Here is a 22,916-nt window from a genome sequence, read left to right on the forward strand (position 1 = left end):
AGTAATTTTTAGGAACAAATCTGTTCTACGTTTCGGACTATAGAGGTTTATTCCGGTTGATTCCGTGTTGTTTGGATGCAAAATACTTAGTCATCGGCTTTAATTGAGCCACGCCACTGGTCAAATGAAGTAGCCGGAGAATCACTAGGTTTCAGGTTCAAATTCCAATATATAGTCAAAAATATTTGATGATTTGTTTTTCATATGTTTAAGCTTTGTGGATAGAGATAGAGTTAGTAGGTAGCAATAATTAGTCGAGGTGTGCAAGCTAGACCGAATACAACTTTTTTGAAAAATGAAAATTGGTCCAAGCTTGATAAAGGAGGAGAATTATGTTAGTTTGGTGAGGAATATGAAAAAAAATTAAAATTGATGAATAATACTTATGTATACTGAAAATAAAGTGGAATGATTCGTATAGTCGATTCAAGTATCAACTAGTACTAGTTTTGAGGTTGAGCTGTAGTTAATGATGATTGATAACTACACTGTTATCTATTAGGTGTTTTTTCAGTTTAATTTTTGATATTTTAGCTTAAAGAGGGAATATCCAGAATAGTCGGCTAATTCCAAGAGTAGAGATAGTTGCTGCCAAAAAAGCAATTAAGTTTTTTGGGTGTTTGCAACAGATAGTAGTGTGTGGATGTTTGAAGGAGATAGCTTGTTTAACAAGACGAAAATTTCATTTAAGCATTACAGATTTATGAAGGGAGGGAGAAAACTAACTTCTTCATAGTGCCAATTTGCATGAATAGCATACTCACGTTCACTGGAGATCAGAGAAATCTATCAATCAACTACACTTCGACCCCACATCTGGTTGGTGTTGTCTATATGAATCCTCTTAATAGTTCTCTCCTAAACCAAATTAGAGGTTCTGTAATTCTAGAGGTGACCTGAATCTCAACTTTAACACAATACTATCTTACAATTTTTTTACATCTGGAGATCAAAGAAATGTGTGCTGAAATTTCTTGATGGAGAAAACTGAATTCTCACTTGACCATATCGATAGGAATGCTCCTGTTTCTGTTGAGCCGTTGATTTTCAGTTTTTTTCCCGACAGAAGTTGTTATAGCTGTACTCTTGGTAGAAATAGGATGGATCGGTATTTGGATTTTCTTTACCTTTTAGGGGGGCATGTAGTATGACTGGTGGGAGTGTTGTAGTATTGCATGTATTTTCTTCTGTACCAGCTTGGTACAAGTTTAATTGAAACCTTTACTTATCAACCAGCAAAAAAAAAAAGCTCAGCGGGTGACTTGAACTTAGTTCATTATGGAACCTGGATTCTGGTGTTCCGAAGCATTATTAAGAGATGTTTCTAGAAATGCATTTGGTTGAACTTACCTTCATTCCTTATCCTTAGCTGACTAGATTTTAGTTTACATGCCAAAAAAACACAGCCTTCATCAAGCTTCTATAGATAGGATTCTAAATACTGTTTGTGGCTCAGAATGCAATTCATCAAAAGAGTATATAGTTTAAAAGAAAAACTAATTGGATGATACTTGTGGTTCCCTTATTTAAGACTCGCTAAAATTGTGTGTTTGATGATGGCTTACTTGTATGCTATTATTAGATAAAGAAATCCATGCAGCAACAGGAGACATGTCAATTATCTGTTATATGGAGAGGAAAGAAGTTCAGTCTGGAGATGGATCCAGCTGCTACTCTCAAATCACTGGGGGATGAATTGCTGAATCTCACCAATGTTAGAGATGATACAATGCGCCTCATTGTGCCTACTAATAAAAGTTCAAGACTTTTGTATCCTTTCTCTGAAGAGCATTCATACCTAAAATTGGAGGCAGCATCCATTCTTGAGGTCTTTTTTTAATTAGTTTATGCTCTAGTTTATGAATTATATATACTAAATAGCTGTTGGACTTGCTACTGCTTGATTCTAGACAGGGCTTCTGAAATTTTATTCTTTAGCTCTTTGTTTTGACAGGTTTTTGTTTTTTTTTGTTTTTATACATTATTGCTGATTGTTCTGCTAAACCATCACAACATGACGCTTTATTTTTAGGGAGATAGCTTGATAAATATCGTAAAAATCATGTAATATTTCCCACTCTTGGAATTAGGATTCGCCTTCAGAATCTAACTTGAAGGAGTTGTAGCCCTAAGTTAGTTTTGCCGAAGGCACGTCGTGAAAAATACATTTTAGCAGCTTTAAAGGTTTGAGTGCACTTGCATTCTGAAATACACCTTCTATTTACTTCTTTCACATATTGTCGGGGCGATCTCAACCATAAGGCCACTAAAGCAATCGCTTGGGGTCTCAATTTTTTTGGGCCTCCATTTTCTCTCAAAGATATATATATTTTGTTAAAAAAAATTTCATGTATTGACAAATTTGAAAATTATTTTTTGTATAGAAAATATAATTGAGAAATTGAATATAGTTTAGTTGATTGTAGTGTCTTTTCTAGATTCTTATGTGGCTAGTTAATTGTAGTATCCTTTCTAGTTTCGCATGTGGCTATCTATTTTGTTGTCTAGCTCATTTATATTTTGACGATTATCATGAACCAACGGTATTGTGTTCTTATACCAACTTTTCTTTATTCTCCTTCCACTATTTTTTATTCTTTCATGGGAAAAGGTAGAAGTACCTCCCTAGACTATGACCCAAATCCCAGAGATGCACCTTAACTAAACTAAGGTCCTATTACCCCCGAACTCACGCGCCTCAACTGCATGGAGTCACGAGGTGTGCCACATAAGCCATAAGGTGTACAATATTATATATTAAATGAGTTCAGGGGGTAATAGGACCTTAGTTTAGTTAAGGTGTGTCTCTGGAATTTCGGTCATAGTTTAGGGGGTACTTGTGCCTTATCCCTTCTTTCATTATTGAATATTTTGAAGTCTCTCAAACGTTCATACATTCTACATTATGTATTGTTGTGTGTTTATAAAAATATCAAATTTGTTTTTGGTGTCTTATTCAAATTTCAAGCACTAAAACTAATCAACACTATTTTAATATTATTTATTAACTTATCAAATTTATTGCTACACTATTTTAATATCATCATATTTTTTAATTTTTGAGTCATGTATTATTCCAACTTTATATTATATAATTTTCATTGAAAATTAACATTATTTGCATTCTTACTTCATAATGTCTACACATATCCTGCTTCTGCAGACCTCATTTGTAGAATTACACTAGTATACTATAATTATTCAATTTATATTTATCAACTAAAAAAATAGGACCTCTTTATAATGTTTGGCTTTAGGCCCCCAAACTTGTTGAGACGACCCTGCATATTGTATTAGGTATTCATGCATTTCCAATCATTGTATTAGTCTATATAACTTGTTTAGCATACTTGGCTATGACTCGTTAAGCTGAACCTTCCAAACAATTCCTTTTGGCATAGATGGGAATCACCTGATGTTTTTCTGTTTCAGGGGAAGTCTATTAGGATGTTGGGAGTGCCCAAAGATGAAGTAGATGACATTCTACAGAGTGCAAAGGCAGACCTCAGGATTGTGGGTTTTGATGAAGAGGAAAAGAGATCGAGACAAAGAAACTCAAATGGGATTCAAAGTTCACTAAAACTTCCACAAGGGCCTTATGTCTTTTGTGATTTTCGGACACTCCACCTTCCTGGTATAGAGGTATAGCCAACTCTGGGAAACTGTAACCACTTTCATTCTCTACAGTTAAAGCTTAAAAATGCAGTCGGACGAATGAGTAAAATAATGTTTCTAACCTATGTGGATTACTTGCAAAAATATATAGACATATTCCCTCTTTTGGGACCGGAGGCCGGGGGCCTAGGAAGGTTTATTTGACAACCAATTTATGTAGTCTTCACTTGGTTTCAGTTGAATCCTCCTGCTTCAAAAGCTTTAAAACTAATGCACAAGCTTGCTGCTGATCCAGGAATTGTTGCAATCATGAATAAGGTAAGCCTGGCAAGATTTTTCATATCTCAGCTTAATTACATATGGATTACTTTGTTGCTGTGTGCTATCAGTTGTGGTAAACTATCGTTCATTGGACTTCTTGAAGCATCACTGGCGTGTGGGTATCATGACAGAGATGGCACCAGAAGGCTATGTTGGTGTTAGTCCTGAATGCATTCTTGGCTTCAATAAGGTGAGCAATCCCTTTCTTTCTCCCCAAAGGAGTAGATACATAACAGAATCTTGTTCTCAATATTGAATCCATGACTGTCATGCTTCATCATCTTAGTTCCTCGACTTTTGCTACTCCCTTTGTCCCATTTTATGTGACACCCTTTGACTTGGCACGGTGTTAAAGAAAAAAGGTAAGACTTTTGAAATTTGTGGTCTAAAAAAGTCCTTAGATATTTGTATGGTTGAGATTCATTTCATCAAGGGTAAAAGGGAAATTTTTAAGTTAAATTGTTTCTAATTATAGTAAGGTGACATTCTTTTTGGGACGGACTAAAAAGGAAAGGGTGCCACATAAAATGGGACATAGGGAGTTATACTTTTTGATTTTCTAAGATGATAATTTTTTCATTTACCATTTAAAATTATCTTGATAATTTTCTATTGATCATATTCAGAATCACGGTGAGGAGATATCACTACGTCTTCGTACAGACGACCTCAAGGGTTTCAGGAAGTATGATAGCATCAAGAAGACACTCTTGCATGAACTTGTGGGTGGTCCTGTCTCACTCTTTGTTGTCCAACTTAAAAATATTTGAAAATCTAAGTTCGTGCTTTTGAGTTTCATGATGAATTCTGATGTGCCTCTAACTTATATTATTTCCATTTTCAGTCACACATGGTACATTCTGAACATGATGTGAACTTCTATGCTCTTCTTAAGCAGGTAAAAGGTTATTTAATCTCTTTTTCCATTCTTGGCTTCCTTGAGGTGGCAAGATGTTCAAGAAATGTTTAATCAAAAGACTGGGACGGTCCTTTTTGAGCCCCTAAACTCAATTAGTCCTGTTTATCTCTGCAATATTCTTGGTAAATGTGCAGAAGTTATTAAGAGTAGATCTTTCTTGCAGCTTAATGAAGAGGCTGCTAAGTTGGACTGGACTAAATCAAGAGGTCATACCGTGAGTGGTCACAATTTGCAGCACTATGAAGACGATGAGGACAACGATAATCTAATTGGGTTATCACATAAGCTTGGAGGACAAACTTCAGTTTTCAATGCTCGAGCATCTTCAGTGGTTGCTGCCTACAGCCGTTTAGCACAGGCATCCACCAACCCCTCAGAAGCAATTGATATGCATCAGGCATCTAATGCTGGTGATTCACTGCAATCCAATCATATAGATGCTCTAGTGGAAAACCAACTGAATGATGTGAAAGTAGTTAGTGTTGATGTCCCATTTGATGATCAAAGAGAATCTGAACCTGATCCTGATGATTGCGGGACTGGCTCTCCCATGAAACATGAGCCTCATATGGAACTTGATTCTGATGATCATAAGATGAGAAGCCTTCCGCCTCCTTTGGAAGCTAAATTAAGTGAAGAACCTGACCCGGATGATTGCTCTGCAGAAAAACACAATACAGCATCTCCTACTTCTTTGGAACCTGATCCTGATGAGCGCACTGTGGGGATCGAAAAGAAAGTAACAGATGGTCAATATAGCCTTGTTTCATTGGGGCACCATGTAAATGAGGAAGAGAGAGGATCTTTTACACACACCAATCAAGATGATTTTCCTGAAGGAATTAAACTGGTAGAGCCATGTACTAATGATAAGGATATAATACCAGACGGAGTCTCTAGTATAGTGATTGATGAGCCTGACCCAGATGACCAGGAATTGCAGAGGATACAAGATCCTGTTGCAATCATTTGCAGTCGACTGCAGAAAGCAATAGGTGTGTTGAGATCTCAAGCTACTCCCTTGGAGGTCTCTAGGGTAGTGCAAACTATATTGAAAATCACAAGGTATGTCAAACATGAATCTGCCATTTAGATTTGGAATTTTTTTGTCATTCATGAGCTTTGGATTTAAGTTGGCAATGCAACTGTTTGTAGGAATGCAATTGAACACCCAGATGAAGTGAAATTCAGAAAGCTGCGGAAGGTGTGCAATTTATTATGATTGTCTTAGGTGATTTAGTTTTGTCTAGATTTCATCTTAATTTGTTCATCACAATTGATTGGTGGATATTGCAGGCTAATCCTCTAATTCAGAGGGATGTGGTGAATTATTCAGGTACATGTTCTTCTACTCGATCTATTGCAATTTATTTCCTTTCTGCAAAATTCCTTCCCCAACAGTTCTCTTTCCCCATCCCCTACTTTCATGTTGCCTTCAGAGAGCTTTCAACGCTGTTACCAATCCAACACAGCTAAATTTTCTCTTCATTTGAGATACCCTTGGTCCACCTTCCTTAAATCGATACATCTTAAATAAAGCTCTTCTTCTCTTTATCAGGTGGCGCTTGTAAATCACACTTGTGAAATTGTGCTTTCAATTTTGCAAATGTTGCTGATTGCTTCCAATTTTGCAAGAACAATTTACCACTTCGCTAATTACTGAAGCATAAATTTTTCACTCAAGCCCTAATTCTATGTTTAAGGGCATGCGTGAATTGCCATCGTCTTTCCATGAGCCTAACATTTTGGTAAAAGATCTCTGGAAAATAAGTCAATGATCAAGTTGATAGACAAGCTGGTTTAATTGACCAAGGCTAGGTTTATTATCATTTTGAAATTCTATTCGGGTGAAGTATTTGCATGGTAGTACTCGTTATAGATGTTATTTGCAGAGGTTCAAAACGTATTTGGTGATCCCATGAACATGCAACACAAAGGAATTGTATCAACATAATTATCACGTATTGTTTATCTTTTGATGTGAAATTTACTCGTACTCGTCAAAATTATATGCTTCTTGATCATTGGGTGCTTCTTCTCCTTCTCTTTGCATGCTTGCTGGGCAACCTTAGCTGTTAATATTCATTAACCTTTGCCCTCCTCTGTGGTTGCAGCTGCAATGGAGATCCTGTCTGTGATTGGATTCAGTGAAGACGCTATTATCGACAACACTGGTAGAACGGAAGCTTATTTGGTCCTCAAAAGGAATGATCCAGGATTATTGTGGCTTGCCAAGTCTTTCCTTGAAACCTCCATTGCCTAGGGGAGGACTTGTACCATATGTAAAATTGATGCATTTGTTTTGTGTAGAAGGATGAAGACATTCTTTATGGTATGTTGTATTTGGGCATTTTTTCTGTGTTGTATATCACATTCTTATACATAGTAGATTGAAACAATGGTGGATCGTGGAATCATATTTGACGATATATTCTGCACTATTCATTTGTAATGCAAGTTGAGCTGGTTCTTGAGTTTGCTTGTTCACAAAATTATGTCATTTACTCTTACCTGATCTATTTAGTTGATTTTAGGAAAAATGCACAAGTACCCCCTTTAACTATACGCGAAATTCTAGCGACACCTTAACTATACATGAATCTTATTACCCCTGAATTATTTTCAATTGCAATAAACACACCCTTAACACAGCCTAAAACCTATATAGTCACTCACATGATGGGAGGTGTTTTACACTTGCCTCCAAGTCATCATTATATTAGCGCCACGTCAATAAATGATCAGATCTATAAAAAAAATATAAAATTCCATGTCATTTGATTCCTTCTTCTTCATTATCAACACCCACTCCATAACCACTAAATCCACTTATTTTAACCATTAAAACTTATAGCAATCACCATGAAAATTATAACCCACCACCAAATTTATCTCTTCACTACCACAAGATTCAATATCTACTATCAATTTTATTTTTCTTTCAATCCAAATAATTCAAATAAATTTCATAAAACATGGTCCAAAATCTCCATTGAAGAAACTACCTAAATTTTGAACTCTATTTCGAGAAGAATTTAAAATTGGGATCATTTTTTTCTGATTCAATTTGGGTTAAGATAAAGGCTAATTGAAGTGAGAAGGGAAGAGAAGGAGGGAGGTGTTATTGATGGAGAACTGAAGCGGCATGGAGGTTGTGGAGAACTAAAGAGGGGGGCGGGGGGGGGGGGGGGGGGGCAGGGGGGAGGGCTGGGGATAGGGGTAGGGATATGACATGGATAATTGAGGAGGGGATGGTAATTAAATTATTTATTTATAATTTTTTTTTAAAAAATACTTTAATTTAAATTATGCTCTTTATATGTTGCCTAAATTAAATTCCTAATATGCAATTTAAATATGTTGTGAAAAATGATAAAATTTGACTCTATTTCATAAAGAAAAAAAGAAATTTAATTTTTAAAAAAATATCAATTTAAGTTTTAAAGTTAATTAACTATCTCTACTAATTAATTAAATGTCCAATTAAAAATGAACATGTGCCCATATTAATCAAATTTTAATACATTTTTTCCGTATCTCACATGCCTCTAAGAGAGCACTCTTTGTGCCACCTCAGTACGAAAAGGTGCGTTTATTACACTTAAAAATAATTCAGGGGGGTAATAGGTCTCATGTATAGTTAAAGTGTGTCATTGGGATTTCACGTATAGTCGAAGGGGGTACTTGTGCATATTCCCTTGATTTTAACTAATTTAAGATTGAGCAATAGTATAAATAAATTGTAGTAGTTGACTAGTATCGTATTCTTAGTGGCCTTTGATAGGAAGTGTTTTACTCTTAAAGTACATTAATTTCTTTTTACGAAATGGGGACTAAAATATTCTTAAACTATCGAAATTGGTACAAAAATATCATTCGTTAACCTTTCAGCTCTTCAATGTCTTTGACGTTAACCTATTGATTCTAAAATACCTTCTTTTTTATGGTCAGAATTAAAAATATAATTAAAACTTATTTATTACTTGACATGATTTTTTGGTGTATTTTGCAACTAACTTAAACTAATTAAATATCAACACAAACTCGAATCCACCTAATATCCGCCCCACCTAAAAATCCCATTAAACTAAAGAGAAAAAACCTTATATTGTCATAGATTTGGTGTTTTTGAAAGCTTTTTTAAATTCTCCAATGGTGATTTTAGTTTTCCTTTAAATATATTCTCAAAGTAATAATTAAATTTAAAATTAAGTACAATAAATGATTTTCAAAATGATTTTAACTCTACAGACTTCAGCTCTCCAAATTTGAAATTGAGATGAGAAATTATTTGGCTTCATAAATGGAGTTCAATAATTTGCTTCAAACTTTATTTCTCATCTTATTCACTAAATTAACCAAATCAGATTAGGACAAACCAAATTTAATTCATAATTGATTATATTCAACAACTTACAACTTTTAAAAAGAATTACAATCGGATTCGAAATCCTTCGAATATCAAAACTAGTAGATAGATTTAATTTTAGGAAGTGTACGATTTCCTAAAATTAGATGGATTCGTATTTGAATTGGAATTTAATTAGTTTAGGTTAAGTATAAAACACACCAATGAAATTGTGTTATATATGTAATAAATGAGATTTTTAATTATATTCATAAAAAAGAAGGGTATTTTAGGATCAATAGGTTAACGTCGAGGGTATTTTAAAACAGAAAGATTAACGAAGAAAATTTTTGTACCAAATTCAATAGTTCAAAAATATTTTAGACTTTTTTAACATGAATTCGAAGTTATCAAGCTTTCAAAATACTTTAAAAGTGAAATTTTCTTATGCATAACTCTATAAATCTATTTCTTTTTAAAAATAATTTATCTTTGAGTCCTTTAGTTATTCACCATTATCTAGTTTAATTATCATCGATATATCTTGGTAAACCGCATATATATCAAGGTGTGTCCAGGTTTGGTTGGACTTTATATTTTTAATGGTGGAATCAAATTAAATCAATTAACTTAATTTTTCATTGGTTTGATTTTCATGGAAAATGGAAATGCTCTATTGATTATGTTCTCGCATATACTATCAAGTCTTATATGCAACATCAACTAGAAAACTATATCATTGCCCTAGAGTTAACTATTTCAAGGAGCTTGATAAAACTTCTCGCAATGAACCTTTTTTTTTATGTAATTCGATTTTGATACACGCAAGGCGAATTAAAGTTTTTTATTCTGAGACTCAAACGGAAGATTTTTAGTAAATGAAGGATGAAGCCCCTTTTTTTTATCTATAATAAATTTATAAGTTAATTTTTATTTTATAAATATTGAGCATAAAAGATAACACTCTCCATTAAAAATTGCTTTAGGCCACCGATTTTATTATGCCGCATCTAAATTGAACATCCATTATCAGACAATTATAGGAATCACAATTATATTGTGTACATAAAAGAAAAAACATTGCTCGAGATTTGTTTTAATTATAAATATATATATTTAAATCTCGGACATTCTTAACGAAATTGATGATTTCGCCACTTAATTAATGACCAGCAACAAAATCTGTACCAAATTGTTGAGTCTCATAGAAATCTCTATTAAGAGCATCAACCCCAGCATCATCATTTTCATGGTATATTTCTACTGCTTCTTGTTTGGGCCTTGATTCCACATGGGCTTTTGTTGGATCTGGGCCTGCCACTTTTACATTGGGCTTTTGTGTTTGGGCCTGAACAAGAATAGAAGAACAAACCAAGAATATTAGGACAGATAATACAAGAATTGATCTTCTTGTTCTGTCCATTTTTTGTTAAAAAAAGATTTGGTTGGGGAGGGAGTTTGATTGATTTTCTTTGTTAATTTGGTCATTAAAAAGTTGGAAAATGTCAATTTAAAAGGAGGAAATTGTAACTGTTTTTTGAGGAAATTAAGGAAATGTTCATTGGTCTCTAAGTGCTTAAACTAATGCCATTAATTTATCTAATAATACCAACCAAAAAAAAAATGTTGTAATGAAATGGTAAAGGTTACTTTCATTCTTAACCAGAGATTTTAAGTACGAATTTAGGAAATAAAATGTTCATTTGGCATGAGTAGCCTACGAGCCCTTACTTGATGTCTGCGCTAACTGCCTTATAGCTGGTGAATCCTTTGAATCATAGGAATGGCAAAATCAGTAGATACCGGGCTATTCTCTTTTGATAAGGAGCACTAAACCTCTATAGCGAATATTCTTTGAGTGTAAAGTTGAATTGATCGAAACAGTGGATTTCAAACATCAAATGTTTGAAGCAACAAAAATAAAAGTTCTCTTATACTAAATAAGCATAATACATAAACATGACCCTTAACTTGACTTCAACGGGTAATTATGATCTTTAACTTTGGGTGTGCACAAGTAGATACTTAAACTTATATAAAATTGAACAATAGACAAATTCATCCTACATGACAATTTTGTGTCCTACGTGGCGTCCTACACGTAATATATCGTGTAGAACACGTATGTCTACTTGTTTAATTTTAATAAATTATATTTGACCATTTCCTCCTTTTTTTAAAAAAAAAATATTTATTGGTCAATCAAACACCTACCAAAATTAAAGTCACAATAATGTATTTTGTTTGATCGTGACTTGTCAAATGAAGCATTGAAGGGTCTATCTTGCTGCTATTTTGCCTTCTTCATTCTTTTTCTTTATATCAGGCATCATTCCTATCAGGTAGACTTTTCTAATAACTTCTGCTAATAATTTTCCAATATTTTCACTGTATTTAATAGTATTACTTATTACAAGTAATAATTTAGATGTGTACTATTTTTGAGATTGATGATAATCATCTGATAAAGTAAGGGGATTACTACCTGCAGAGGAAGATCCATGATTTGAACTTTATGGATTCGGAATTGAGATCTAAACATGTTATTTGTACTTCTCTAGTAAAAATAAGTGTGGTGTCTAGGACAGTTTGCGTGCATATGTTCCATAGTAGAGACAGAGCTAATATTTTAGCTTTATGGGTTCTAAATTTTGGAATTGATGACTTCAAGTGATAATTGTTGGTTCTAAATCTAATATTTGTCCATATCAATGAATTTTTAACACAAATACACTGTTTGAGCAAAAGCCAGTGAGTTCCATTGAACCTGTATCGTGCTTCTAGTTACACTACTGTTCCACAGGATATCTGGCACTTCCCACCCGTCAGAGGCGGAGCCAATAGTAGGAGGTTGGGAGTTCTAAATTTCCTTCCCCTTCCTTACCATTGAGTTGTTAATCAGTTTTGTTAGAAGTTGACAAGTTATTACTTAATTTTTTAGTACAAATATAGGGTCTACGGAAAAGCTACTAGGTTGGCCGAATCCACGAACCCCCACTTACCTCCGCCCCTGCCACCAGTAACATGTGCTAGGTAACTGTATGGACTAAGGATAGGATAGATGGGAAGAAATGATGTTAGTGTTTTTATCTCTATTGGAATTTGAACTCGAGATCTCGTAGTTCTCATACCACTTCATTGACCAGTAAATCAACTTTTTTTTTTTACATATAAATATGTATAGAATCTAACTAAGCCAAAGATACTGAGCTCGGATGAGCCAAAAGTGATCTGGAGTACAACAAAAGTATGCTTAAGATGGCCATTAGTCATTACTTGTGAGCACGTTTTCATTGTCAGTGTATATAAGTTAAAAAACTCGTTCTTCTTTTCCAAACACCTCAGAATTGTTCATTTTCTTGGATTTTAACTCATACAACTGCCAATATGTGTGCTATTGTTTACTTTGTTTCCTAGTTACCGGATTAGGATTACTATAGATTGCGTTACCTGTTATTACGATTGCATAATACATTTGTGTTTTGTTCCTAGGAATAACTAAAGGAAAGCTGCTCCGACGCTAGTTTGATCATAGTTTGTTTAATGTAATTTCTAAGGAAGAAGAAATGGCTTATGCTGCTTTGACCTCTGCTGTATGCTCGCTCGAGTTGTTAATGCAATGCAATCATCCATTACTGAATAATCTTCAGAGGAAAGAGCAAATCTCATCACTAAGCAAAAGAATTATTGCTTTTCAAGAGTTTTTGACGGATTATGAAACGATAAAGCATAGGCATGAAAGGCTCAAAATATTGGAAGGAAAGATCAAAGAGAAAACATATCAAGTTGAAGATATTGTTGACTCAAAGCTGAGAAAATATTTTCTGGCCAAAAATGCAAATTACCGAAGAAAGGCCTTCGAAGTCCTATGTAAGAGGCTGCAGGTAGCAATTGAAGAAATGGAGTTCATCAAAAAAGAAGTGATGAAAATTAAGGGTGAAAAGATTAGCACTTTGAAGTTTCGTTCTAAGGTTTCACCGGCTAGGCATGCATCGACAAGTAGTCCAAATGTGCAACAAAAACCAGTTGGTTTCCAGGAAGACTTGGAGAAAATAGTTGATAGGCTCAGAGGTGGGCCTTCTGAACTAGATATCATTACTATAGTCGGAATGGCTGGTATTGGTAAAACAACTCTTGCGAAGAGAGCATATAATGATCCTTCTGTTGTTAATCGGTTTGATGTTCATGCTTGGATAACTGTTTCTCAAGAGTATAGAGAAAGAGACATTTTATTTGATCTCTTTTATTCTGTTGTTCCTCCAACCAATGAAATCAATCAAGAGAGTGACAAACAAGCTGCTGATCAACTGTATGGTGGACTAACGACTCATTCTTCGAAAGAAATTTATGAAAGAAGAAACCAAGAAACTGCGGATCGAGTGTACAAAAGTTTAAAATGGAAGAGATTTCTTATTGTTGTCGATGACATGTGGAGCACTGATGCTTGGGACAATGTGAGCAGGTTGTTTCCTGATGATAATAAGGGAAGTCGTATCATTTTAACGAGTAGGCTCACTGATCTAGCAACTTATGCTAATCCTGATGGGCAACCTCACCGACTGGATTTTCTAAATAATGATGAAGGTTGGGAGCTACTCCATCAGAAACTTTTTGGGAAAAGAGGATGTCCATTTGAATTGGAAAAGATTGGAAGAAGTATTGCAGAAAAATGCCAAGGACTACCTCTAGCAATTGTTGTGGTTGCAGGGCATCTCTCGAAAATGAGCAAGACTACTGATTGCTGGAACACTGTTGCAGAAAGTGTGGGTTCCGTTGTGAATCGTGAGCCAGGGCAGTGTTTAGACATACTTGCTCTAAGTTATAACTACCTGCCTCAACATCTAAAAGCCTGCTTCTTGTACATGGGAGCATTTCCTGAAGATTTTGAGATTCCTGTGTGGAAGCTGATCAGGCTATGGGTTGCTGAGGGCTTTCTTAATGCAACAGGGCTTACGACCGTGGAAGAGATAGCCGAGGAGTGCTTGGAGGATCTTATTGATAGAAGTTTGGTTTTAGCTGTAAAGCGGTCTAACGGAAAACTCAAAACATGTAAACTCCATGATATCATGCGAGACTTTTGCTTAGAAGAAGCTAAAAGACAAAACTTTCTACATTTCTTGAAGAAGCAATCCCTTGATGTTCTATCAGAAGGCATAACAGCTCTGCGTCGGGTTAGTTTCAATTGTAGCACCATCTTCTCAAGTTACTCATTTCACCCCACTGATCCTACTGTTTCATTTTCTCGTTCCATCTTGGGATTCAATATTTCTGAAAGTCCAATCTTTTCATACATAGACTTCAAATTGCTCAGAGTTCTTGATATTCTTGATATCACTTCCCCATATTTCCCTCAGTTTCCTAGTGAGATAATGCAACTTGTTAATTTGCGTTACCTTGCATTGGCCACTAGTAGTGAATTCCCTCCAGCTATATCACAGTTTTGGAGTTTGCAGACTTTAATCCTTCATGTGTATTCAAGAGACTCAACTTTGCCTCGGGAGATTTGGAAGATGCCAAACCTCAGACATCTCCATATAAAACCAAGCATCTGTTTGCCAAGCCAAACCAATGAAGAACGTAGCGGACACAATTCTTTGGTCTTGAATAACCTACAAACACTTACCAACATTACCCTTGCAGATTGTACAACAGATGTCTTCTCAAGCACTCCTAAGTTGAAGAAATTGGGAATATGTGAAACGGTTGAGTATACTTATCCGGTCCAGATTCCGTGGAGTGACTTTCTTTACACGTCTGAAAATCTGTGGCCTTATTGTAGTGATACAATATCAGACTTGTGGTCAGATTGCCTTAGAAATCTCGCTCTCCTACCTCAACTCGAAGCATTAAAGATTGTTGGGTTGAGACCACCTGTACAAGTACCAAAATTAGCACTTCATCTCGATGCACTTCCAGAGAATCTTAAGAAATTGACTTTGAGATTCACCTACTTGCCATGGGAGAGCATGACATCTCTTTGTAGATTGCCAAATCTCGAGGTACTCAAACTAAAACCTTATGCCTTCACAGGACCAAAATGGGAACAAGTTGAAGAGGGATTCTGTTCTTTAAAACTGTTGCAGATCGAGATGTTTGATTTAGAGCACTGGAGTGCCTCAAATGATCATTTTCCTGTCCTGGAACATCTAGTTCTTAAGAATTGCCTTCTCTTGGACAGCATCCCTCACGATCTGGGAGATATTCCAACTTTGCAGATAATTGAGCTGGAAAATTCAAGCCAATCTGCAGTGCTTTCAGCTAAAGAGATCCAAGAGGAGCAGCAAAGTATGGGTAACGAAACTCTAGAAGTGCGAATGGAGAGAAATTTCGGGAGAATAAATGCTGTTGCAACTTCTTAATCCACCAGGCAAGTAGAGAAATGAATTTACTACAAGTTTTGCATGTTGATTTAAGTGACAGACTGAATATAGAATTTGTACTTTAGAAGTCTCTTTGATATTAACAAGTTGAAAATTGGTAATAACAAACTTGATATGCGTTAATTGATCCGAGGGTCTTTGGAAACAACCTCTTTACCTCCACGAGGTAACACCAATACTATTGTTCTTATTTTTTTTAAAAGATGACAATGTTATTTATATACTACTATTTTGACCCAATAAGTCTATGTTACTCAAAACTCTTCAAAAATGTTGACGGGTGTGTGTTGGATCCTTCTAAAGTAGTGTAGTTTTAGTGGATCTGCTAAGTGTGGGGCAACATTTTTTGGAGAGTCTGAGCAACATAGCAGAAAATCAGATTTAACTTATTTGCTTGTTTGGCTTCATATCTTAATGCTTGCTCGGATAGCTTATTATTGACATTGTTTCACTTATCCGAAGGTAGGATGAATAAACCAAGACGACAGACAACTCATGTCAAAAGTAGACGGGTTCTCAGTGTAGAAGTCGGAGTACCATACCTGAAATCTAGTCTTTGCAGATTGGTTATATATTGTATCATTCTAAGTTGCTATCAGATCAAGAAGTTCCATTGTGGATTTGACATTGTATTCACATCAATTCATCCAGAAGTTCATGTATATTGTTGATTCAACGATTTGCATTTTATTGCTGTAATAACAATGCATTGAGTAGAAATAGCTCATCTCTTATATGTCAATGATACGATTGTTACATGTGATGCTGAGTGAAGCAGTTAAGACATTTTGAGATTGATTCTCACTGTTTTTGAATTGTTTCAGGGTTATATGTTAACCGGAGAAAAAGTCTTATTTGTTTTACCAGTAGTTTTGGGGCGTGTGTGGTCTAGTGGTCAATGAAGTGGTTGAGAATGATGAGGTCTCAGGTTTCAATTCCAACAGAGATAAAAAATACTAGGTGATTTCTTCCCCATAGGTTCTAGCCTTGGTGGATGGAGTTACCTAGTAGCGGTTGCTGGAGTAATCTGAAAGACAAATGCCCCATACAAAGTAGTGTGCGACACACAAAAATCTATGAAGAAGAGGATTTAATTGTGCTCAAAGTGTTACCTTTGTGAAGTTCTAAAAGTGTTTTGAGAATGTCAAAATTACTTATTTTTGGTTGGTGGATTAAGATCCATACGTTCATTTGGTGGACAATATGGAGAGAAAGAAACTATACTTACGCTTTATGCTTCAAAGATGAAAGGGACTTATATTTAGATTTATCACGATCCTCCTATCTTTGGCAAAAATGTTGACTCATAAATCTAATCGTGTCAAGTCAAATCTCACACTTAGAGAACTTCGTGTACAACTTATATAATTCTTTTATATATGTAGGACCTCCTCAAAAAATGTCAACTTACACATACCAAGACCACGAAGCTTCTTTAATTTCAGATGATGCAAATCCAATCTCATCTCTTGAGCTATACTTATAACTTGCATAAAAATTTATTTTCAGTTCGAGCCTTGTTATTCTTAAGGTTAACACGAGTTTTTCTAGTTTATCTTTTGAAAAATAGTTTTTTAAGATTATACCAATAAAATAAAAGATTCAATTCAACTATGTCATAGCATTAATAGACAAAGTTATCTAATACATGTTACTGGTAGGAGATGACAAATATCCCATAGAATTAGTCGAGTTAAAAGAAAAGATTAATTTAACCTGTCTTAGCCTTTGGTGGACAGAGTTACCTACTACCTGTTGCGGGTGAAAGGTAGACAGATATCTAAGGAATTAGTTGAAGGGCGTGAAAGCTCTTTAAAAAAAGGATTCAATTTAAATAAATCTTTTTGTTTGAGTTCAAAATAAAGAAAAGTTAAATATAGTTTTAAAAAAAATTCTATATTTTATTGAACTCAAATAATTGGTGATTGGAAATTTGAAAGTTGTTGATTGATTGGTAGATACTTACTATTCATAATTCTCTATCCACCAAATAAGCAAAGCATATCCCAAAAAAATAAAATAACCAATAAATAAATAAATTATATCACAAGATGAACTCTTTTCCCCTTTCTTCACCATTGCGGATTTGCGCTTATCAACTTCATCTCCATGGAAAATAATCATCAACAACATTAATTTACACAATTCCGATCAACTTGGTGGCCGCCGGCGACAATTTCCGACGACCCCATCTCCTATTTCCACCTACCGGCCATGCCCCGTCGGAAAAATCCGGATACAAATGGATCAAGATCCGTAGTTTTTCGACAATCGGAGATTGACCCACCTCGTTATAGGGGTGTACGTAAACGGCCATGGGGTCGATTCTCTGCTGAGATAAGGGATCCGGTGAAAAAAGCTCGGAAATGGCTGGGTACATTTGATACAGCGGAGGGTGCTGCACGAGCTTATGATACTGCTGCAAGGTCCTTTCATGGAGCTAAAGCGAAAACTAATTTCCCAATATTGCCTCCTTATGGGGAGAATCAATTTGAAAATCTTCAACAATCAAGGCCGGCGTCGAGTAGTATGAGTAGTACGGTGGAATCATCGAGTGATGCGCGTGCATTGTGTAAAATTATGCAACCGCGGATTGAAATTCCTCGCCGGATTCCGATGGGGGAAGGCCATAGTGATTGTGATTCGTCGTCTTCTGTGGTGGATGGTAATTGCATTGGCGGCGGCGATGATCAGACGTCGTCGTTTTGTAAAGATCCTCTGCCGTTTGATTTGAACTTTCCACCTCCATCTGATGATTTTCATATCATTGCCCCTTTGTGTTTCTAGTTAATTTTTGATGATTATGATTGAAAAAAAGAACTTTTTTTTCTATGTTTTTCGTTTAATTCTGATTTTTTTTCTTGTTTAAAATGTATCCATTTGCTGAATGATGATAACCAAATGTGTTTTTAAGTTATGCATAACTTTGTGTAGTTTTTTCGTTGAGCTGAAGGTCTATCGGAAACAGTCTAGGGGTATAGTCTACGTACACTTTACCCTCCTCAGGCCTTACATTGGGTGTTCGTTGTTGTTGTTGTTGCATAGATTAGTGTGCTCTGTCATGATGCAATCTGTATCAGAAAAGATTGTATCTTTACTATTGAACACAGGATCTGATTATGGAATTTTTATCTGTCTTCTGATCTGCTTCTGCTTGATGCAAATAGCAAAATGAACACTTGACCTTTTCTTTTGTACAAAGAATGTTTACATTCATAAGTGAATTATCACATAGGAGATTCATTTTTTGTTCTATCTCTGCATTTTCTTTGAGTATGTTAGTAGTATCATGGACTATCAAATGAGTTGAAAGTCATTTATCCTCAATTTAAATAAGTGTTGTCAAAGGCGTGCTTTAAGCATTGAAGCAAGGTGTATAACATGTTGAGCGCTTCGTCTTGCTTAGCGGGCTCTTCAGTGTCGTCATCAAGACTCTTAAGCCATATTTTCCCTTGCCAATGAGTATAATTCTCAAGAGGCGATACTTAACAATTGATATTTCACTTTATGGTAATTTTTTTCAATTTCTTTATCCATATATTTTTGTTGTTCAGGCTTATAATTATATTAAGTTTTTGAGTACACATATATTTGTATATTTTCTTCATTAAAGTCCACGCTTTATTTGCGGTTTCCGCTTAAAGCTCCAATGGACCTTGGTGCTTTTGTGCGTTTCGCCGTTGGCAATACTGATTTGAATGTGGAGGATATGTACTGGCACGGAAGAAGATGGAGTGGAGGCTTCCAAAAGATTTCGCAGCCAAGAAAAAGTAAGACCATTAAACCTTTACATTTTATTCTTACATATGAGTATTATGAATAGACAAACTCTGTCATAGCTGATTATCCTCCTATCGAAATTTGGAATTTAGGGAGGCAACATATGTTGTTCCCAAGAAACAAAATGTCATGAACGGACATTGAGAATCTAGTAAGGTGAACAATTTGGAGGATAATAAGGTAAAAGAACGACCTTTCTCCAACAACATACTCAATGTGAAGGTAGGGTTGGGGGGGGGGGGGGGTGTACGCAGAGCTTACTCCTACCTGTGAAGGTAGATAGGTTGTTAATGACCTTCCTCTCCCCAACTCCTAAGAAGCAGAAAAGTGATGGAAAAGATAATCTGTAGCTGAGAATTAGTGGCAACTCAATTGTAGAATTGTTCAAAATGTTGTAGAGGTGTAAGATTTTATATTTATCAAGGCCCTTCCCTGCTCCAGTCTCCTCGGCTACCAAGGACAAGATAATGAAGCTTAGCTCTACAACTTCGATGTTTGCATACTTGGTAAGTTTATTTAGCTATGGATTGGCAACTGTCTTGTGACTGAATGACTCGTCACAGCTGAACGATTGTAAAAATTGTCTCCTTTACTTTCTTAACCTCAACTTATTCTCAGATTGTAATAGTGGTAAGTGGTGATCCATCCCAGCATTTGCAAGACGGTTTGCTCCATTTTGATATTCAGGAAGGGCATGGAACACGTTTGAGAAGTTAGTCGATTCTGAAAATTGAATCTATTTTCCAAAAGATATTAGGAAATGCTGATGGTTCCTTTGAAAGTTTAAATTTGTTAGAGGTCGATGAAGTCCTTGGTGGGCAAAGGTCACTATGTTATGTAATTGCACACAAAACATGATTTAGACGCTTCAAGTCGTCTTTATTTCATGTCTGCTTTTGTGTATGCTGGTTGTATATGGGAGATTTTCCCATTATAATGAAATCATTTACCTTATCAAAAAGTTCATCTTTCTCTTCTGGTGCGCGTTTCTAGTTTCTTCATATTCAACTCTATTAACAACTTCATTCTCTTATGTTATACCAGGAACACTTTGCTATTCAATACGACTTTTTGACGATGAAAGTGAAATCATCCTCGTTAATGCTGATGCTAGCCTTGTCCTGCAGTTGGAAAAGACTTGCAATACTGATTCAACATAGCCAGTTACTTGAACGTTGGGATACGTTCAGATATGGTCCGATCCATTGTCTAGTTCGTCTGCCAGCAGGATGTTGTCTGTGCTTTGTGATTGCTAGTCATATGTGAGTAGTAGTAACAACTATATTGAGTTTGCTTGCAACTCAATGAATTCATGAAAATATGTAGAATCACAAATACCATATCTAAGAAAGGTTGTCCCAAAAGGTTGTTGTTGGGTGATAAGTACTTATTCATTCTTAATCAGAGGTCCCGAGTTCAAGTCTTGGAAATGGAGACACCTCCAAGTAGGACTTTCCACTGTGAATCAAGATTAGTCGGGTTCCAAAACATCTCAGAATGCAAATAGTATGTGTCTGATCTGTCATGTTGTTGTGCAATGTTTCTTGATAATACATAAATTTGTCTTAGCTAACATTTATGTCCTCCAACTTTGGGTATGCACAAGTAGATATTTAAATTGTATAAAAATTGAACAAGTAGACATAAGTGTACGTAGAGCCATCAAAACTGGCTTAGCCCATGGGGGTGGCCCAATCCAACCCGTTATTGGGGTAGGGTTGGGATAGGATTTTTCAAGCCCCTTTAACACTAGGGCTTATATGCCCAGCTTATATAAGCCCTTGGCCCTTGAGGCTTGATCGGGGCGGGGCCGGGGTCGGCCCATGGGCCAAAACTTTTTATTTAAGGGTAACTTACAATAATCTCACTAGTATATAATCTAATTACTTAAATACACGATATGTTGTAATATTATGAATCTTATCAGATTTTGGTACGTTCAGATTCATGTAACTCGAAATATATGGACTCAAAATTAGGTTAATATGTTCTAGATACACTCGATTAAAGTAGATTCGCATGTATCTATGATGGATAGACAAATATCGTGCCCTCGCCTCCCTCCAATCTTGCTTGTCACTCTCTTATCTCGCTCGCGTATTTGGTATGCGAGATGCATGCTAATTACACTAGACTTTTTGTTAGTGTTATTAATAAAGAACACCATTGTTTGCCATATTTGATTTGAAAATCTTCTAATTTTCTTGATGTTATAGAATTATAAGTTTGAAAAGAAAAAAAAAAAGAAAAAGGAAGGGCTAGCCCGCCCCAGCCCTCGGCCCTTCTAGGGTTGGGTTGGGTTGAGCATTTTCAGGCCCTTCCGAATGATGGGCCAGCCCGCCCTAGCCCTTCAAATTCCTTGGCCCGCGAGGCTTGGGCCGGGTGGAGCTAGGCCGGCCCTTTTTGACAGCTCTACGTTATGTGACATATTACACGTAGGATGTCAGGTAGGATATAAATTGTCACATTTTGCTAATGCAAAGCAATTGAAAATAACAAGAAATTAGAGTTTAATCATGGTGATTTAGTTCCATAATAGTTTTGGCAAAATTTAAACAAACCATGTAGAAGGGTGTAGTTCCAAAAAAAAAATCTACTCCAACTTCCATGTGAAACAATATCTAATAAAAGGCATAATAAATAAGCATGCCTTTAATTGGCATCACTCGATATCTATGTCGTCAATTTTGAATGTATATAAATACTCTTAAATCATTATAAAGTTGAACAATTAAATACACATATTTTATATGACATATCGCATGTGATTCATTATATTAAAAATAATTTTCACTTTTATTTGTTCACTTCTTTTAGAAGGTTAAGGGGGAGGGGATTCTTTGAACATTAATTATCCACTTTAATATATCAATTTAAATATTATCTTTTTTATGTTATATTCATAACATTACTACAAATTCTCCAAATCATTTCTTATTTCCTTTTGAAACGTAAGTAATGAATATTATACAGAATGTATTTTCTATATATAGATCAATATACAAAATATAAGATTTAACTTTTTATTTATATATAAAAAAAAATTCCTTGCAAGCTATTTAAGTAAGCTACTTATAAAATTAACATTGTTTGTAACCCGTTTGGATTGACTTTAAAAAAATCGTTTTTAAGTCAAAAATAAAAATCAAACTGAAATGACTTTTAAGTCAAAAAAATAAAAAGTAGGAGGAGACCTACTTTTGGTCTTTGACTTATTTTAAGTCATTTTTTACCTTGCCAACACTTCTCAACTTATTTTAAGTCATTTTTGACTTATTTTAGTTATTTTTTATATTTGTCAAACACTTTCAGAAGTCAAAAACTGACTGAAAAGTAGGTTTGATCAACTTTTAAGCCAATCCAAACAGTCATTGGCTTAAAAGTTGATCAAACCTACTTTTAAGTCAATTTTTTATTTCTGAAAGTGTTTGACAAATATAAAAAATAACTAAAATAAGTCAAAAATGACTTAAAATAAGATGAAAAGTGTTTGACAAGGTCAAGAATGACTTAAAATAAGTCAAAAACCAAAAGTAGGTCTCCCCTACTTTTT

At 35.2% G+C, this 22,916-nt stretch overlaps 4 protein-coding genes across 7 annotated transcripts in view; 3 read left to right on the forward strand and 1 right to left on the reverse strand.

Moving 5' to 3' along the window:
- LOC125823765 (small ubiquitin-related modifier 1-like) overlaps positions 1–22,916 on the reverse strand; it is a 498,077-nt gene that overhangs the window by 17,990 nt on the left and 457,171 nt on the right. The window lies entirely within an intron of this gene.
- LOC125823719 (uncharacterized) lies at positions 1,584–7,329 on the forward strand. Its single transcript, XM_049503090.1, has 10 exons — positions 1,584–1,828; positions 3,433–3,642; positions 3,853–3,933; positions 4,040–4,126; positions 4,563–4,658; positions 4,781–4,834; positions 5,019–5,920; positions 6,011–6,059; positions 6,152–6,191; positions 6,970–7,329. The coding sequence occupies exons 1-10, from the start codon at positions 1,595–1,597 to the stop codon at positions 7,116–7,118; spliced, it is 1,902 nt and encodes a 633-aa protein (XP_049359047.1). The 5' UTR covers positions 1,584–1,594; the 3' UTR covers positions 7,119–7,329.
- Positions 12,662–15,617, forward strand: LOC125823714 (putative late blight resistance protein homolog R1B-16). Its single transcript, XM_049503085.1, has one exon. It carries the CDS (start codon positions 12,770–12,772, stop codon positions 15,560–15,562), a length of 2,793 nt encoding a protein of 930 aa, XP_049359042.1. The 5' UTR covers positions 12,662–12,769; the 3' UTR covers positions 15,563–15,617.
- LOC125823757 (ethylene-responsive transcription factor 7-like) lies at positions 17,642–18,704 on the forward strand. Its single transcript, XM_049503139.1, has one exon. It carries the CDS (start codon positions 17,798–17,800, stop codon positions 18,368–18,370), a length of 573 nt encoding a protein of 190 aa, XP_049359096.1. The 5' UTR covers positions 17,642–17,797; the 3' UTR covers positions 18,371–18,704.

Source organism: Solanum verrucosum, unplaced genomic scaffold, assembly GCF_900185275.1.
Source record: "Solanum verrucosum unplaced genomic scaffold, falcon-dt-bn FXZP01000093.1, whole genome shotgun sequence".
In the NCBI taxonomy this organism is placed as follows: Eukaryota; Viridiplantae; Streptophyta; class Magnoliopsida; order Solanales; family Solanaceae; genus Solanum; species Solanum verrucosum.